This window comes from Phragmites australis, chromosome 11 (genome assembly GCF_958298935.1).
Source record: "Phragmites australis chromosome 11, lpPhrAust1.1, whole genome shotgun sequence".
Taxonomy (NCBI): Eukaryota; Viridiplantae; Streptophyta; class Magnoliopsida; order Poales; family Poaceae; genus Phragmites; species Phragmites australis.
The window spans coordinates 29,578,717-29,598,204 of NC_084931.1; the positions used below are offsets into that span (position 1 = coordinate 29,578,717).

The following is a 19,488-nucleotide window of genomic DNA, read 5'->3' on the forward strand; positions in this document are numbered from 1 at the left end:
TTTTCCTCGTTTCGACGAGATTACAGCGCAACGCCGACAGACAGGACGACATAGCAGATGCATTGGAGATGAAAGCAACATAGCAGGGAGCATCGGTCATACTGTATCATAGAAGCGGATGTCTTGGCCGACAAAGCATGACGCCAGGAAATAAACCAAGCAATTTCACTCACAAGCAAGCGTATGCAAATACATTGTATTCGACTATTGCACCACCAAAATCGACCGTATCCCCTATAATCCACATCTAAACCGTGGCAAGAAATGGAAACCAATACCCTGACGCATCCATACGAGGATTGTTCAGCAAAAGGATGATCAGATGTACGCTTTCGACCATCCAAATCCGCGTACTGCAGTGATGTATAAGAACCCATGCCTCAATTGACACAACCCTGTTTCCTTCTATCCACCAACTGGCTATAATCAGACTGACGTATTTTCATCAGAAGGCGGAACTTAGAGCACCACGCGCTGCCTCACGTTTCATCTCTGCGGCTTTTCCACTTCCACGGAAGTACATGTATACTTGCTGCACGTTGGGTGTAATAGTTCGGTGATCAAGAGATATGAAGAACATAACAACTATCCTAATTGAAATGACTGAAATGAAGGGTTCATTTGAATAAAGAATAAATTCAATCACCTGAATGACACCGATGCTCAGAAGTGATTCAAGGCAGAACAAACCAAATCCAACAAAGTAAAATATCTGTCAAATGCAAATAAGAAATGGAAATCAGTAAGAAACTAAATAAGCTATGCCAATCCAGCATATGACTATTAAATGCAGCAACTTTTGATTAAGCGTGCAGTTTAAGGAACTAAAGCAGACAGCAAATGCTATCAAGTGCTTATAAGGATCATTGGTGCATGAGTGCTGAGGAAATGATACAAGAGGTCTGCTGCAAAATGCAAGGATTCCACTGTCTATATAGTTGACTCTGCTAGTGCTATAGAAAGTACTAACATCATACATATCACTCCTTCGGTAAATAAATTCGTAGCTCATGAAACCGAGTAAAGTAAAGCCATGTAAGTAAACTGAGTCATGACAGTAAACTTAATAACCACATAATAAGGCTAAATGCTGATGTAGACTTACCCCCACGATAGCACTCTTGCTTATGACATCAATTGCAGGTAAAATCCCACTGATGAAACAGCAAAGAAATAGTTAGTACTACAAATAAACTTGGACGTAAACAAAGAGAGCATGCTGTGGTAGAAAAGGTCTAAATCAACCAGAGTTTTGTCCCAATAAGTTTAGATGACAACGTCAAGATTTGCAGCACCCAAAATATATCAAAATTTTCAATGCTGCTAACACCAACCAAACTTTATCAATAGCATTAATAACTTCTTTAAATTGTACTACTAGTACAGCACTGGTGGCGTTGGGGTTCTTATAAACCAAGTGGTCCATGTCTTATCAATTAATGTCAGTGAAACTTAAGAGTGACATGGTCACATGTTTAGCAAGAAATATAACGATCTCAACTTTAGCAAGTACCTGATTTTAAGTTCTATCCCTATACATCCTTATACATCCAGTTCCAGAATAACAAAGTGTGTGAGTGTGTTCATGCCGAAAATTTGGGGGCAACAATTGTATCTCTGCAATGGTTCCTTGTGAATATCAATATTGACCACAACCCAGGAGAAGGCAACAAATGGGTTCATGAACTTGTCGCTTGACCTCGAGCATGCACAATCTTACACCATTTCTTAAGTGAAATAAAAAAAATGGAATAAAATTATGACTAGGGATAAATATAGCTCCTCGCAGCTAACTTCATAGAGAACTTACAACAGTAATGAGTTATTGCATCTCAGGAAGTAAAAAACCAAGTATTCTTTCAGTAATACATGAGACTTACGCCAATGATTTTCCTTTGAAAGGAAATGGAGGAGCCACAGCTGCCCACACGCAGAAGATTATATGAATCTGGAAATGGGCAAAGATCGTCAGCAAGGCATGCAGTAACTGTATGAACAATTAATGCTAAGAGGTGACTGTGTGGAACCTTTAGTTTATTGTATGTCGGTATCTTACCATGTAAAACAGAAAAAACCACCCAAACTTCAAAGCGCTCTCAGTTCTGCAACAGACAGTCAAACAAAACAAGATATAGTCATGACAAACAATTGAAAAGGTGAAAAAAAAAAGGTGTCATACTAAAGGACGAATGCATATGCTCAACCTCATAGCATTATAAAGAGGGCGATACCATAACACATAAGCCCCGGGCACACCAGATATGAAGTAGATAATGGCAAGCAGCCAGATGATAACACCTGTAGAAGAAGAGAAGTCATATTAGTTTGAAGCGTCAGTAAGGTAACAAGTGCTGATTTGAAGAAGATAGACGAGATGTCAATATGGTACACTTTAACTTTACCTTCCCCTTTAATCCATGCTGTTGTAGTTGCTATGACATTCCAAAACAGGCACGCTGTCAGTCCTGCATGAGATCCAAGCATTGGAAAAGAGAACTTCAGTTGAGAAATGCATGCCAAATGAACAAACTAGCCATTATATATCAGAATTTCCTTGTCTGCGAAATTCATCAATCCACCAATCAAATGAACATGATAAATTATTTATGCAATAAGAAAAGGAGTGGAGGCTTATCACCTTCACTCCCTATTGGGGTAGTGACACTGTTAATGGATAATATGTAAAAAGATCAATGAAACATACTTAAGCTAAAAAAAAGGACAAAGGCAGCACAGCACATTAGTACTGATCAACACATTTTGGACATTGTAAGAGCTTACCCAAAAATGACGAAAATGCAAGGTACTGCATCCTTTGTAGATGAATAGGTATCTCATTTGAAATATTGTGATGGATGAGAGGGAAAAAGGGTGGCCAATTTTTCTCTTCTATCACAATGCCAGCTGCAAAAAACAAATAAGTGATAAAGGTTAGGGAAAATAAATAGCGAGCCAGATTTCTTCAGGGTGCTTGGCCACAAACAGTTCAATCCCATTCTAACAGGCAATGCGAAATAAGTATCCAATCTTATTTGCTTTATGAGAAGAAAAAACATTTTTCCTTTTTAAAAGGCCAAAAAACACACACAAATCAAATTGGAAGACATACTTAATGATATTTGCAAACATAATTTAGGAAAAGTAATCTTCTCAGAAAATATCGCCAATAACCGAACATAGAAATAACACTCAATGCTTCGCCCGAGTTGAGTGACAGACATCAGTTCTCAGTAAATTTCCTCAATAAACCCATTACCTTAAGCAATATCTTTCTTATGAGTTCAAATTTTTTTGCTGCAAATGTACCAAAGCGAAATAAACAGCTATTCGAAAACAGGAATGAATATGAAATGTACCTCGGGATGCTGCCTCTTCCTTCCTTTTCAATTCCTAGGCCAATGGAGACACATAAAAAAGAATCAGACCAGAAATTTAAAGAAAGAACAGTGCACTGCATACAGTAAACATATGGAACATGGATTCAAAGTTTCAAACACATGGGAGTATGGGACACAGCGGAAATTTCCTTATTTGAGTCAAAATGCTAAGATATCTCGCTCAAAAAATCAACACACTATACATGTAAAGCAACATGGCCCTCTCAAATGAAATCTTTGAGCACCGTACGAAGCAGGAGTGTTTTGGTAATCAATATAAATCATATACAAATCAACCTGGTTATCTAAAATGAAATATTTGAGTACTGTCTGGAGTAGGAATGCTTTGGCAATAAATATCATTTATGGTTTCATTGGATATCTTAATAAAGCAAATGCCTCCGGTAGCAGAGGTAAATTGCACATCCTAGAGTAAGTTATGAAACATATTGTTTTCAGGACTACGCGTGACATAGCTTGTATTTAATTTATCAGAATTGCTATAACTGGCAAAAGGCATAGAAAAGGCTGAAAATTCTGTAATCGAAGGCACATACCCTTTCTCTTTTGTTTAGTTCAGCCTCCATAGCCTGAAGTTCTTTCTCCTTTTTCTTGAGATCCTAAATGTAGATACCGATGGATGTATCACATGAGGAATCATCCGCAAACAAATTAACCGTATAAATAATCAAAACTAACTTGGCACACAAATAGCACAATAAAGGAATTACATGGTATGCTATTTGGACATGAAAATTGACAAAATCCATGATGAAGAGTGCATGTGCCCAGTTACAGAAAAAAGCTCAGTTAACACAATTCTCTTGACTCTTAAGTGGCGAAAATATTCTCAAAACTTCCATACGGTGCAACTGTGCAATGCTCAACATTCATTTGGATTACAAGTACCTTAGTCGAATCGAGAGGAATGTCCACATTGTAGAAATCTGCTGGTTCATGTGATAGAGGTGAGAGTCGAGAATTGGTGGCAGGTGGAACACTTCCTCCCTGCAGAAGACAAATGAGTCATGTTGTTAAAAAAACAGATGCAGAATTAGAAGTCTCCACGTAACGCAACTTGGTAACCATATTATTTTCTACGAGCTACAACTAAACCTGCTACAAAATGAAAAGCCGATGAAGGAAACTAACTAAAACAAAAAAAAAAGGTCAACAGTTGCAATTGAAGCTGGGTAGAAGAATTGCCTCATGATTGTAGCTGAAACTTTGGCTTGCATTGCCCAACGATCAGTAAATATGCACGATCAAAACATTGCAAGTAATATAAGATGGCACCTGAGCAGCAAAGCTGGGAGATGCCCTTGCATCACAGTAAAAGGTCCCACATCGCATTAGCAAGCTAATGACACCAGATCCCGAGTTCCAACAACTAAGGTAGCTAAACGCGTAACCGCATATCTCACTTCCAACCTCGCAAAACAGGCTATCGGTCATCTACTTCGCAACCTAGTTCAACGCATGGGAACGAACAGATCTAGAGCTAAGCAACCGCTCCCCAAGCACCCTGCGCAACCTATACAGCGCACGTGATTACCAAGCTCCAAGCGCGCAAATCTGCATCTCGCCATCGCCCCCCCCCCCCCCTCCAGAGCTCAGATCCAGCGCGCGATGAACCATCAAGAGCCGGATACCAAATGCGAGCGCAGCGGAAGCTGATTGGATCGGATAAGAACCCCGAGATCTACGCGAGTAGAAAGGCTGTAGAGAGTAGAGACAGGGTGGTGGGGCGTGTAGCGCGAGGAGCACTCACCGCGAAGGGGTTCACGTTGTCGTCCTCGAAGCCGTTGCGGCCTTGCTTCCCGGCCATCGCCGCCGCCGCTGCCCCCTCCTCCGCCGGCGTGGTGTGGTGGCCAACCGCTGCGCTGGTAGCGTACCGCTCACCTCCCTGCCTGCGTGTTTCGAGTATGGGGTAAGAGAAACGAGAGTGGCAGGGGGTTGTTGCTATGACAGGTGGGGTCAGCAAGCCTGTTAGGCGGCCCAGGAATGCGAAAGGCCAGACTGGCCGTACGGTGCAGGACTTAGCTTGCGTTTTGCTAGGGGTTTTGGTTGAATGTATACTTCAGTCTAGCTGTATGAGTTATACATGTTAAGTTGAGATAGGTTAGAGAGATATAGTTGGGTTTGTTTGGTTAGTTGCATGTGTTCAGTCTGATTGAAAATAGATTGTGTTTGGTTGTCTGCATGAGTATATGTTGTATTACAAAGAAACTCGTTTTTTTACCAAATAACCTATGTTGAAAATATTTTTATAAATTAGTATATCATCGGATAAGAATATTAGTGAATTTTTTATGATTTTTAGAGAATTTTAATTAAATATTGACTTAGGTTTTTTAGATCAAACTAATTAAAATGGGTTGTTAGTGACCTCTAATTTACTCACAAAAATATTTAGAATTTTTAGACCTTTACATAAAATTAAATTTTAAATAAAAAAATCATACGCACAGTGTTCCCAGCCAGGCCCACCGGAAACGACTGATTTCGGCGTTTCCCCGAGCCTGGCTGGGCGGATGCAGCTGCATGAGCGGGTGCAGGCCATCCAGACATCCAAACGAATGTCTTCACGAGCGTACTGCATGAGCGGGTGCATGCACGAGCTGAGCCACTCATCCAAACACGTCCTAGCTGGATGAGTCTATGCAGGAGATGACCATCCGGTTATTGAGATGTTGAAATGGTTGTTGACACAACTTATTACCAAGGTTCTTTTTACATATGTGTTCAATTGATGGTTATAAGTTAGATAGTTGCGTTGGTTAAATCTAGATATACGCACATGTTTTTATAAAATTTTACTTTCGCATAAAAATTTACTTAACTATGTGATCGTATTCTTGCTAATATTCTAATTCATAATCCTTGAAGTTAGGTTATCTATAAGTATCAAATATGTATTAAGTCTTATGAGTATTTTTGTACTCACGCTGCTCTTTCAGGTGCTACCGACGAGATAAAGCTAATCTTTGGCTACTTTACGTCCACCGATGGTGGTGATGGGCACGAGTAGGCAACTACTCAGTGGTTGTATTTTTGTGAGAGAGCCTAAAGGTATATGGCTCCATCCTCCTTTTATTGTTTATAGTTTTAGCTTCTGCTGCAAAGTTCTCTTTTGTCTAGAAGTTGATTAGTTTTAGTCTCCTATTAACTCTCTTTTGATGTAAATAGTAAGAAATTGTGGATGCTTAAGAACTTACAATATAATTAAATTACTCGCTCTTTGTTAAGATTTGTTGTAATTGATTTGTTGAAAAAGCATGTGTTTCGATCTTAGCCACAAAACACGTACCGGGACTACCAGAGAGGTATTCTGATTAATCATTGAAGTCATGATTAAGTACATAATCAATTTAATGATTAATTAGAATACTATTTGGATAATTCCTTACAGAGAGCTGTCATCGCCAGGGAAGTAGCTCATCACGTCGTCACTGGGGAACGAGTTGTGCGCCGCCTCATCGCCTTGGCCTGCCACAACGCCTGAGAATAGTTGCGCACCGCGAGATGCTGAGGGGGAGGGAGATGCTTGCAGGCCGTCCTAGTAGGAGAGGGCAATGTCAACCACGTCGGTGGAGCCGAAATCCTCCATAGTGGTGGTGCTAGGTTTGCCGGAAGGCTGGAGCAAGATCTGTTCAGGGGTCCAGAGGTGCTTAGGTAGCGAGGTAAAGGAAGGGTAGTGGTGGGTAATTCTACCTCAGGTTTGATAGACAATTTGGTCTTTTAGAAGATCAAAAGCTAAGTGAGCTATCCAACAACATATTGTCGGATGATAGCAATTTTGATGATGGATTATTAAAAGCTGCTTTCACAAGCTTCTTATGAAAGGATCGAATGACCAAAGAGAAAGAGGGTGAATTGGGCTTTAATTAAAAATACTTTTACTAAAAACTAAAATCAGTAGCAACCTTATCCTAGATAAATATAATGTAACTCCGCGAACAAGATAGAGCAAGATAACAAAATAAGCAAGCAAAGACAGTAAGCAAATTGCGGAATTTAAAGCTTACAAGAATGTAAATGCTCAAATTAAATATGAAAAAAGTAGAAAGATATACAAGAGAACACCGATTTTTATCCGAGTTATCGAGGAGTTGACAATTCCCTAATCCTTGTTGAAGCATTCACCAAGTATATCACTCCCCCTTAAATCATTAAGACTCAAGTACGCTCACTGTCATAACTTACAGATAATACCGCTAAAAAACACTTACATATATGAGACACCGGTATTTGAACTCTGGTGAGTATAGTTTTACCTTTATATCTCTGCCACCACACTCAGAAATGATTTCCAAGAGCTCTCGTGTTGAACTTCAACAAAGAAATAAAAAAAATCAATTCAGAAAAAGAAGCATAAATCGGACCAGCCCAAGCTAAAAGCACTGGTGAGTATAGTCTTACCCTTACATATGAACTCTGATGAGAGTATTCTTACATTTACATCTCCATCACCACACTAAAAAAATGATTTACAAGAGCTCTCGTGTTGAACTAGAACAAAGACATAAAAAATCAATTCAGAAAAAAAGCATAAATCGGACCAGTCCAAGCTCGTCAAATGTTGCTACATAGCCTTTGCCATCGCATTGGACTCTACGTCGCAACAAATCATCGCTGATGTTGTCATGTTCAAATCCACCAATCATCGCCCTAATAAATAAACCTAGAGTTGTACAAATATAAATATTACGACGTTTAGTTTCCGGTCTCTACTATTGTTGTGTAACCTATTACACGTTCAGAAATAGTAAACTTTTAGGCTCAGTTTTTAAAATTAGTTTTTAACTAAGATTTTCTTATAAATATATTATTTATAACTACAAAATCTATATAAGTATGTGTGAAATTATTGTAAATTATAAACTTAATTGTATATTTTTATGTACTAAATATTTTTAGAACTTAATTAAATATTAATCAAAATACATAAAAATTGATTTTTCTAAAAATACATAGATTATTTATGAACAGAGAGAGTATTCTACCAGCAAATATATTATATCCGTCATATAAGGAGATTTACACTTCGTAGCACGGGGCAACCGCACCACTGCATTTGAAGGAAGCATGAAAGCCCCTTTTCCTATCAAAGTTGTTTCAACAACTCCAGTACACGACGAGTAAGAAGCCTAGAAGCCTTCAATTTTCTAAGCGGCGTAGACTAAAAATTAAGACCCTAAAAAGCACAAATTTGCAAGAGTGCATCATACATGGCACTCATGAGTAAAATATTGGACCTAAGGATTTAACATGATATGGTGGTGCGATTATGTATAGCCTTTTAGTTGAGAGATTGCTACAAATTGCCACAACACATTTTCTAAAGTTTTATGTGTCCTCTACTAATGATAAAAAAAAAATCGCACAGACACGGTAATTACGAAAAAGGAAATACCGTTGAAATTAAGTCTCTATATAAATCTTTTAGACGATTCTAAAGGTAGTCTCCCTACTTAACCTGCAACATTGTAGGTAAATTGTCTCGAGCTGACCTACTTGACAAACCCACACTCTTTGTTCTCTTCTCTAATCCACCTAAGTTTTACAACGTGGCCGACACTGCAGCCTGTAAATCCATTCCACAAGTCGACAACCCAACCTTTTTTAGAAACCAGGCATATATTAACTTAAGCCATTGAGTACAAGGGTCAGGGAGAAACCTCCCTCAATTACATGCAGGTAGCAGCATAGCTAAGGAATGCTAACTACTCGAACAAATTCGAATCAGTGAGTGGAACATAGCAACAAAAATTTCGGAACTCTGGATTTGTTTGGGACCAACTGAGGTAGCAAATTTTCTAATTGAACCATGCTGAGCTGAGTGGAGGATATGGCTGCTTCACTAGGGTCGAAACCAATAAAACATGCCGAGTGGTGCTCGAGTTACAAGGGAAGCTTTGGGTCGACAACCATTGCCGAGCAACCGGAACAAAGGCGGTGTCACTCCTACTTTTGTAGGTACAATAATTGGCAGTTGGAATTAACGAGCAAATCTTGTGTTCTATCTCCACACAATTGTAGAGTCACGTTAGTGTGGTCGGGGGATTCTGGTTGTTGCGAGACTGTTTCTAGACTCATGTAACGACGAGTAGTGGTGTTCTTCTATGATTTTTCAAATGGTTTAAGCCAGTGGCAGAGATAAAGGATCTGAGGCTCATCCACACCTCTCTTCCTCTTACTTTCCTTTTCTTCCTCTCTTTTTTTCTTCTTCCTCTCTTTCATCCATAGGAACAAATTATTAAGGGTCTAAAGGGGCTTTCATTAGCTGCGAAGAAAACCGTTCAATATCACGGATCATCCCTTAGGCCTAGTTTGGCACGTTGATGGAATAACCCACGCCCTTGGATTGGGTTAATCGACCTCCAACCATCCAATCCACAACGGGTTTAAAACCAAACCAAATTATAATCCAAGTGATCATTTGCGAGCTGTTTAGGAACTAATCCCGTCCATTCAAAAGAATTTGAAAAAGGTTAAAAATAGTTTGAACCTAGAAGAACTATAAATTCCAGGAAAAAAAGAACTCAAAGCAGCTCACAAATGTCAAGCAAAAAGAACATTGATGAAATTTCTGCAATTTCTCACCGCTCACACATTTCATCGAACATGCAGCGTGTGCACACCTCTTCAATTCTGTCTCGAACTCTCATTCGCCATCTGGTAGACTGAACTCTCATTCGTATCCGATTCTGTAGGGTCGGCAGCGTGGACTTCGCATGCTGCTGGCTGCTGAACACGCACGCTGGACGCTGCGGCCGTAGTGCTCGATAGCTGAAGCACAAGGATGGGGGAAGAGGAGGTTGCCGATGAATGCGAGGAAGCAGTCGGGCCTCACGGTGTCACCCTCAGAGATGGAGATGTCGACGCCGTTGATGACGAGTATCTCGATGAGGTCGACGTCGTTGGGGACGACGACGGCGATGCGACGGTCGTTGACAGCAGTGAACCAGAGCATGCCGCTGTCTTGGGAGAAGCAGGCGCACTGAATCTTTTCCCACTTGATGGCGCTACGGAAAACGTTGTAGCACCACTGGCCGTGAAGGCGTTGGGCCTGAGCGGTGAGAAGGGAACTGGCGACGAGATTTGTCGTTGGGTACAGGGCCTCGGCTTGGATTTTTGACTTGGGCGCGGGGATCGGGCCCGGCGGCGGTGTGGGCGCGTCAGCGGGGAAGCGGGGAGCACGAGGAGGGGAAGAGACTTAGGTTGCCAGGAGGGCAGGGACCGCAGCCTCGCCGTTGGAGGTGACGCTCACGAGAGAGCGAGTGCCGATGCCGCCAACGAGGATGACCGACACAAAAGAGAATGAATTGTTCCCGGTCTGGGCTTGGGGTGCTGATTTCTCCCGTGGATTGGCGAGGCTTGGGACGGATTCATTCCAACTCCCGCCCGTGCCAAATGCATTTTCGGTGCACCTCGGGATCCATTCCCACCCGTGGTTTCTGTTCCCCGCGAGGGCGGGATTGAGCCCCAATCCCGGGCGATCCAGGCCTAGCCAAACGAGGCCTTAAGCTGTAGGGGGCCACGCATACGGTAATGCCTCCGTCAGATCATGTTCAATGTCGCGGATCCAAATATCGTTCTCAAAAGGAGTCCGCCACTGATCTCTTCTTACGCATATTCTGCCAGCCAGTACAGGTTTGGGAACATCGATGTCGGAGAAGACCCTTGCAGCCAGCTAGACGCTCAAAAGGAGACTTTACAGGAGGATTAATTTGTAGTCTTACTTTATTATGAGTATTTTACTTTCAATAAAAACAGGGCTATCCTTTTGTCTAAAAATCACAGCCTTACCATAAGAAGGGCATGTTTGTAATGTTAACAATTAATTTTCTGCTATAGTTGCTGCAGTAGGGTTTTGGAGCATCCTTTAATTTCTGCTCTTCCACATCTGATAATATATTGCCATGCTGGGAGGCTCTGGGCTTTCACTCATTCGCTATCCGATCATTCTTCTTCGGCACACAAAAAAATTCAAGGCAATGGAGTCTTCACGGATGAATATCTCTGTAGCCGTTGTCGTCATCCTCCTACTCGTTATGACCACCACTACGTGCATGCATGAACTAAGAAGTCGCAACTCAATCGGCCACTTTGTTGTTGGATGCTTTGGCTAACCTTTCTGCGTGTCGTCGTGTGTGCGTTGTTCATGCAGACATAGCGCGTGTTCACGTGATAAACTGATGTTATTTAAGATCATCTCCAACTATATTTTCTTCATTTCGTTTTCTTCCCGATTCCTTTCCTCGTTCATATTCACTTTGTTAGATGTAGTGTATATTTGATATGTATGCATGCGTGCATGCGTTGTAATCTCATCTACCTGATGTACTCGGTCAAAGGAATAGGTCTTCATTGTTAAGGAATAGAAGATAGACTTGTAACAACTCCCTTGGCCGGTATTCTCAGGTTGACCCCCGCTATATGTAAGCCACGATCGGGGCTTTTCCAATCCCATCTAACATGCAGCACGCTGAGCCCAAGATAGGGTCAGCGGTTCCCCCTACTGCGCCTCTGATCTTAACATGGTATCAGAGCCAATTAAAAGATTGAATCTCAGTAGATCAATCTTCCATCCTCCACCATGGCGAGCTCTTCTTCGGTTGGAAATCCTCTCGCCGGCCACATCATCGCTGAAAAGCTCACCAAGTCCAATCACACCTTATGGAAGGCGCAGGTCAAGGCAGCCGTACGCGGCGCTCGGCTCCAGGGTCATCTCACTGGCGACTCTGCAGCACCAGAAACTCATCTGATCACTAAGACAGATGACAAAGAAGTGAAGACGCTGAATCCGGCGTATGAAGAATGGGAGGCGGCGGATCAACAAGTTCTCAGCTTCCTCCTCACATCCCTGTCCAAGGACGTGATGATACAAGTATCTGCGTGCGAGACTGCGGCGGCAGCATGGAAGATCATCGAGGAGACGTTTGCCTCGCAGACTCGAGCGCGAACCGTGAATGTGCGCATTGCGCTCGCCACAACCAAGAAGGGCAACTCAAGTGTTGCTGAGTACTTCGCCAAGATGAAGTCGCTGGGAGATGAGATGGCGGCGGCAGGACGACGTCTCGACGATGAAGAACTGGTGGAGTACATCATCACCGGGCTCGGCGAAGACTTCACGTCGCTGGTAACTGCCCTTACAGCAAGGGTAGAACTGATCACAGTTGGGGAGCTGTATTCGCAGCTGCTCAACTTTGAGACTCGTATGGATCTCACATACGGGAACTCTAGCAATGGAGCGGCCAATGCAGCAAGCCGTGGCCGTGGTGGTAATCGAGGCGGACCGCGTGGCCAAGGAGGGCAACAGCGCGGTGGCGGTCGCGACCGTGGATCTCAGCGCGGTCGCGGCAACGGTGGACCACCAAGAGGAGGTGCGCGTGGCTTCAACAGCAACAATAGTCGTGCGGCACCTCAGAATACAGAAGATGATCGGCCCTTGTGCCAGGTATGTTACAAGAAAGGGCATACAGCAGAAATCTATTGGCACAGGTTTGAGGAGGACTATGTGCCAGATCCAAAGCTAGTTGCGGCCGCCACCAGCTCATACACCGTCGACACCATCTGGTACATCGACACGGGCGCCACAGATCACATCACAGGAGAACTGGAGAAGTTGACGGTCAAGAACAAGTATCATGGTGGTGATCAAATTCACACTGCCAACGACGCAGGTATGGACATTAGTCGTATTGGTCATACTACTGTTCATGCCCCAAATCGTGATATTCGTCTAAAAAATGTCTTATATGTTCCACAAGCCACAAAGAACCTTGTTTCTGTTCATAAACTAGCTTCTGATAATTCTGCTTATCTAGAATTTCACCCCAGTTTCTTTTTAATTAAGGATCAGGCAACGAAGAGTACCATTCTTAGAGGAAGATGTGAGAAAGGCCTGTACCCTCTTCCTGCACATTCAATAAAGCAAGCCTGCAGTGCCACCAGAGTCTCCTTGTCGAGGTGGCACAGCCGTTTAGGTCATCCTGCATCAGCAATTGTTAAGCAAGTTATTAGCAACAATAATCTTCCTGTCTTAGAGCAGTCAACTAGTGAGTCTGTGTGTGATGCTTGCCAGCAAGCTAAGAGTCATCAGTTACCTTATTCAAGGTCATCTAGTGTTTCTAAATTTCCCTTGGAACTTGTGTTTTCTGATGTCTGGGGTCCTGCACCAGAATCAATTGGTCGGAATAAATATTATGTGAGTTTCATTGATGATTATAGCAAATTTACCTGGATCTATCTGCTAAAATATAAATCTGAAGTTTTTCATAAGTTCCAAGAATTTCAGACTCTTGTTGAAAAATTGTTCAACAGGAAAATCCTTGCTATGCAAACAGACTGGGGAGGGTAGTATCAGAAGCTTAATTCCTTCTTCAATAAAATTGGGATAGCTCATCATGTATCATGTCCCTATGCTCATCAGCAAAATGGTTCCGCTGAAAGAAAACATCGTCATATTGTAGAAGTTAGTCTATCTCTTTTATCGCATGCATCTATGCCCTTAAAATTCTGCGATGAAGCTTTTCTTACAGCTACCTATTTAATCAACAGAATTCCTAGTCGAACCATACAGAACTCCACACCTTTCAAACGTCTTTTTGAGCAGGAACCCGATTATTCTACTCTTCGTGTTTTTGGTTGTGCATGCTGGCCAAATCTACGTCCCTATAACTCTCACAAGCTTGAGTACAGATCAAAACGATGTGTTTTTATTGGCTACAGCAGTCTTCACAAAGGCTTCAAGTTCCTTGAAATTTCCTCCGGCCGTGTTTACATCTCTAGGGATGTGGTATTTGATGAGAATATTTTTCCCTTCTCTGAGTTACATTCCAATGCTGGTGCCCGTTTACGTTCTGAAATTGATCTCCTTCATCCAACTTTGCTTAATCCTAGGGGTGTAGCAGCTGTAGATCAATTTACTAATCGTCCTCCTGCTAATGCTAATTCTGTTGTTGAGTTAAATGAAGAAGATCCAGCAGAAAATACAGGAAATTTGGAGCACAGTTCATCTACAAATCAGGTGCCTTCTGCTGCTTCAGAACACGAAGAAGATCCGGCGCCAGGACCTGACAGCGGTGACAGTGGATCCCCCTCGGGATCCCTTCCTCGGATCGCGGCAGGCGGATCAGCACCAACTCCTGCACCGGGCGCTGGTGGTCCTCGCCAGTCCCAGCCTGCCACGACGGGGGGCGAGCACTCCGTGTCCCCTCTGCTACCGACCGAGAGGGGCCCAGGTGGGCCTAACTTGGCGTCTTCATCATCGCCTGTGCATGCAACAACACCATCGCCTGGATCCTCTGTGGTTGAGGCGAATGGTGATCCGAGTGCTGCACCAGTGGACAGACCTCGCACGCGTCTGCAGCATGGGATTAGGAAAGAAAAGGTATATACTGATAGCACAGTTAGATACAGTTTTCTAACCTCCACTGGTGAGCCCTGCAGTGTTGATGAAGCTCTTGAAGATAAGAATTGGAGCGCAGCCATGAATACTGAGTATAGTGCATTGATGAAAAACAAAACATGGTATTTAGTTCCACCACAAAAAGGGAGAAATGTGATAGGATGTAAATGGGTGTACAAGGTTAAAAGAAAATCAGATGGAAGCTTGGACAGATATAAAGCTCGCTTGGTGGCTAAAGGATTCAAACAAAGGTATGGAATAGATTATGAGGATACATTCAGTCCTGTCGTTAAATCTGCCACTATTCGTGCTATATTGTCTATTGCCGTCTCCCGTGGATGGAGCCTTCGACAACTTGATGTGCAGAATGCATTTCTTCATGGATTCCTGGAAGAGGAGGTTTACATGCAGCAACCTCTAGGATTTGAAGATTCCTCCAAACCAAACTATGTCTGTAAGCTGGACAAGGCGTTGTACGGGCTGAAACAAGCACCGAGGGCATGGCACTCTCGGCTGAGTGCTAAATTGATTTCTCTTGGATTCCAGGCATCCAAGGCAGACACCTCTCTGTTCTTCTATAGCAAGGGAGGCATTACTATATTTGTGTTAGTTTATGTTGATGATATTATAGTCGCAAGTTCCACAGAGAAAGGGACAACAACACTACTTCAAGATCTTCAGAGTGAGTTTGCACTGAAGGATTTAGGAGAACTCCATTATTTCCTTGGCATTGAAGTAACAAAGGTACGTGATGGGATTATACTAACACAAGATAAGTATGCCTCTGATTTATTAAAAAGGGTTGGCATGTCAGACTGCAAAACAGTTACAACTCCATTAAGCACTAGTGAGAAATTATCTATACATGAGGGTACACCTCTCGGTCCTAATGATGCAACACAGTACAAGAGTATAGTAGGTGCTTTACAGTATCTAACTCTCACTAGACCAGACATTGCATATTCAGTGAACAAGGTTTGTCAGTTTCTTCATGCACCAACCACTGTTCATTGGGCAGCGGTGAAACGAATTTTAAGATATCTGAAACAGTGTACCAAGTTGGGACTTAAGATACATAGATCAACCTCTACTCTGGTTAGTGCTTTTTCAGATGCAGACTGGGCAGGAAGCACAGATGACAGGAGATCAACTGGAGGCTTTGCTGTGTTTTTGGGGTCCAATCTTGTGTCATGGAGTGCCCGAAAGCAAGGTACAGTATCACGGTCCAGTACTGAGTCTGAATACAAGGCTCTGGCCAATGCTACAGCAGAGGTGATGTGGATACAGACTCTTCTTTGAGAATTAAATATCAGTAGTCCATGGGCTGCTAAGTTATGGTGTGATAATTTGGGTGCTAAATACTTGACAGCTAATCCTGTGTTCCATGCTAGAACCAAACATATAGAGGTTGACTATCATTTTGTCAGGGAGAGAGTGTCTTGGAAATTACTGGAAGTTGATTTTATTTCTTCAGGTGATCAAGTTGCTGATGGATTTACAAAACCACTCTCAGATCGACTCTTGGAGAATTTCAAGTACAATCTTAACCTAGTACGGTTATGATTGAGGGAGGCTGTTAGATGTAGTGTATATTTGATATGTATGCATGCGTGCATGCGTTGTAATCTCATCTACCTGGTGTACTCGGCCAAAGGAATAGGTCTTCATTGTTAAGGAATAGAAGATAGACTTGTAACAACTCCCTTGGCCGGTATTCCCAGGTTGACCCCCGCTATATGTAAGCCACGATCGGGGCTTTTCCGATCCCATCTAACATGCAGCACGCTGAGCCCAAGATAGGGTCAGCGGTTCCCCCTACTGCGCCTCTGATCTTAACACCTCTCATCTCCAACAGCTTCCTTTCAAAATTCCAACAATTTTCCTTCTAGTTTCCCATCATAAAGGAATTTCCAAGGTCATTCCTTCTATAACGGTATTTTCGTCCCCGAATAAAAGCCGTTGGCCGTGGTCTAAGAGGCAACTTTCATGGGTGGTGCTTGTGGCCGGACCAGTGCGCAATTATTTGCAGAGCCGATGGCAAGGGCTACACTGGCGGCACGTGCTGTGACTTCCCCAATCGTCGTTGCTGATGCATCTCGCCGTGCACGACGGCGATGGCACCCGCGGCCGCGCCTGATGTGGACCAGGGCGGTGGTTCTAGTGGTCATGATTGAATGTAATACTCTACCCCCGTACAGAACGTTTGTCCTAGTCTTGTGGTAATAAATTCCCAGATCAAAAGGATGATCCTAGTCTGTTACGTACCAATCCGGTGATATAGGGAAGAGGAAGATCCAGAGCAGAGGATTAAAGGGAATTGGAAAAGACAACACAGGGTTAGGGAAGAACAGAGGGACAGGTTTCCCCGTATTGTTTACCAGATCACAACAGTCATGCTCAACCATACGTCTTGCCCTAATCTTAAACCCCCACCGGAGCCTATCTAGCCTGTTAGGCTACTACACGGCCCAGTCGGCCACGGGGTAGCGAGAGCTCGGCTTAGACACGCGTGCGCTGATCCTTGGCCCCTTCTCCTTGGGTATCATTCTTCATGCCATCCAAGCTTGAGGTCCAGGGTGTTGATCAGAGTCCCTGACATCCTTTCTCCTTGAGTCTCGGCTTGCCCTAAAGCCGTGGATAGGGGCAAACGATGCCGCAACTCCGCTTCATCCTTCCAAGTTGCCACTTTCAGTGACATACTTGTCCACTGTACCAGAACTTGATTAGTTGCTTTAGAACCCTCGCGGTACAATATGCATTGTAGCACCCGTTTCGGCACCGCTAGCTCGACGTGCTCGATCTCCTAGGACGTAGGCAGGGACACTTGCACAGGAGTAGCTGGCGGCAAGCCTTTCTTCAGTTGAGAAACGTGCAGTACACCTTAAGTAAACTGGTTTAGGCGGTTTGAACCGTTCGGTGCTTTAATTGCTCTGTGGGCAGGTGGATAGTAAGAAACAAAGCCAAACACTACACCGTCTTCAACCTAAAGCATCGCCGTCCTCTCAAAAAGAAAAAGAAAACAGCGTCACCGCCATTATTCCATTAACCATCTCCATGCCTGCAGACTGAAGAATCCATGGCTGCAGCCTTTTATTATCCGTTCACCTGCACTCCACATGTGTATAGTTGGCTAGACATAGCCCCTGAAGCTGGCGAGCGCCACCTCCGCTCGGCCGACGTCTGCGCCGAACCACACGGTGAGCTAGTGTGTGATGTTGTCATCACGAATTTTAATTTCGTTTTACAATTTTTTTCACGGCAAAAAACGAGATTTATCGAAATTTCGATCATTTTTCGTTCTCTACTTATGTGAGTCTTACATGCTAGCGAAATAAAATTTCAAAATTTAATATTTTGTTCCCTCTAAAATTTACAAAATTTCCAAAAATTCGGTGAAATTTTACACCAAGTCCCCGAAGATGAAGAACTGGCCAAAATCGGTGGCCTCGGTGAGTGAGGGGTCGTCACCGTACGAGTCAGCTTCCGCCTGCGAGGCCAACCACAAGAGAGCCATGGCGCCATCCTCGTCTCCTCGATGGCAGCGGGGAGGCGATGCTCCGAAGCGAGGTGGTAGTCCCGGGCGATCACGATGGCGCCGAGAGGTCCGCGGCAAGGCGGAAGCAGTAGTCCTGGCAGTTGGGCTAAGCGAGGGTGCCGATGCAAAATGGCATCCATGCTAGCAGAAGAACTCGAGCTTAGCATCTGCTCTGCTAGGTGCTGCCTAGCTAGATTAGACAGGTTGGCTGGTTCAAACCGCGATCCAACCCAACTTGCATAGAAACCATCTCTGCGGTTTCGACGGGCTGATTTGGCGATTTGACCGGGTTGGTACCGAACAGCTAACACTATCTTTAATAATCCATATCAGTTAGGTGTAAATATATTCACGTCATTATTTTTGTCTATACGAAAGAGAGTTAATATGATAAGAGATAAAAACTAGTTAAGAATGAATAATCAGTCCACAACGCATTTCAAGATGTATGTATATTTTTTAATACTTATTACATGTGGATCCGTATTTAATTAGGAAAAAATAATGTAGCTAGTTTATTGAAATGTCTGCCTATTCTAGTATATATAGATGACTATATTGTTAAAGAAACCAAACTAATTAATTCGTTTGATGTGTGAAGCTCCAAGAAAAATCTCCTCCGTGGGCCTCGCAACCCAACGTGGCCTCTCGTCTTTGTCTTCATTGAATGAGGCCTCTCGATCTCATCCAGAAGCACTGCGAGCACTCGAGCTCTCTATCGAATCGATCAACTCTCGGCTCAAATCAAGCCCAAATCGAGGATCGTGAGGCCTTCCCTCCCCTCTCTCTTCATTGCTCCACCGCGGGTTCGAGCTAGGCAAGCGCCATGCTCCATCTCTCTTCTCAGCCCTCACCCTGCCCATGTCGTCCAGGAGGTGGATGTCCACCTTAGATCTGCGCGCGGCGGAGAGGGCCTACCTACGGTTGCGGAACCTCGAGGGGCACCCGCATGCTGTGAGCACCATCGCTCGTTGCCCCCAACAACCAGCACATCGATGCTGAGATGGCCCTCTGCCTCGTACATAATGCCTGCGCCCTCCCGTTCGATCCATCCCACCGACCCCTACTGGCCGCCACAAGCACCAATCCCGCAACCGGTACCCTCCAGCCTGCCGCTGCCGCCCCACTGCTCTGGGCTTCGGAGCGGTCCATTTGGAGTA

The 19,488-nt window shown here is 43.6% G+C and overlaps 1 protein-coding gene and 1 non-coding gene across 2 annotated transcripts; one reads left to right on the forward strand and one right to left on the reverse strand.

Moving 5' to 3' along the window:
• Nucleotides 1-151: 151 nt before the first annotated feature.
• LOC133885475 (secretory carrier-associated membrane protein 3) lies at nt 152-5,323 on the reverse strand. Its single transcript, XM_062325197.1, has 12 exons — nt 5,149-5,323; nt 4,287-4,385; nt 3,935-3,997; nt 3,357-3,390; nt 2,782-2,904; nt 2,403-2,465; nt 2,205-2,298; nt 2,057-2,102; nt 1,881-1,948; nt 1,106-1,154; nt 647-712; nt 152-532 (listed from the first exon to the last, which is right to left on the reverse strand). Exons 1-12 carry the CDS (start codon nt 5,203-5,205, stop codon nt 446-448), a joined length of 849 nt encoding a protein of 282 aa, XP_062181181.1. The 5' UTR covers nt 5,206-5,323; the 3' UTR covers nt 152-445.
• Nucleotides 5,324-12,456: 7,133 nt separating this feature from the next.
• LOC133885959 (small nucleolar RNA Z247) lies at nt 12,457-12,595 on the forward strand. The gene has a single exon (XR_009903291.1). It is a non-coding gene; the product is annotated as a small nucleolar RNA Z247 (small nucleolar RNA).
• The last annotated feature ends 6,893 nt before the right edge of the window (nt 12,596-19,488 follow it).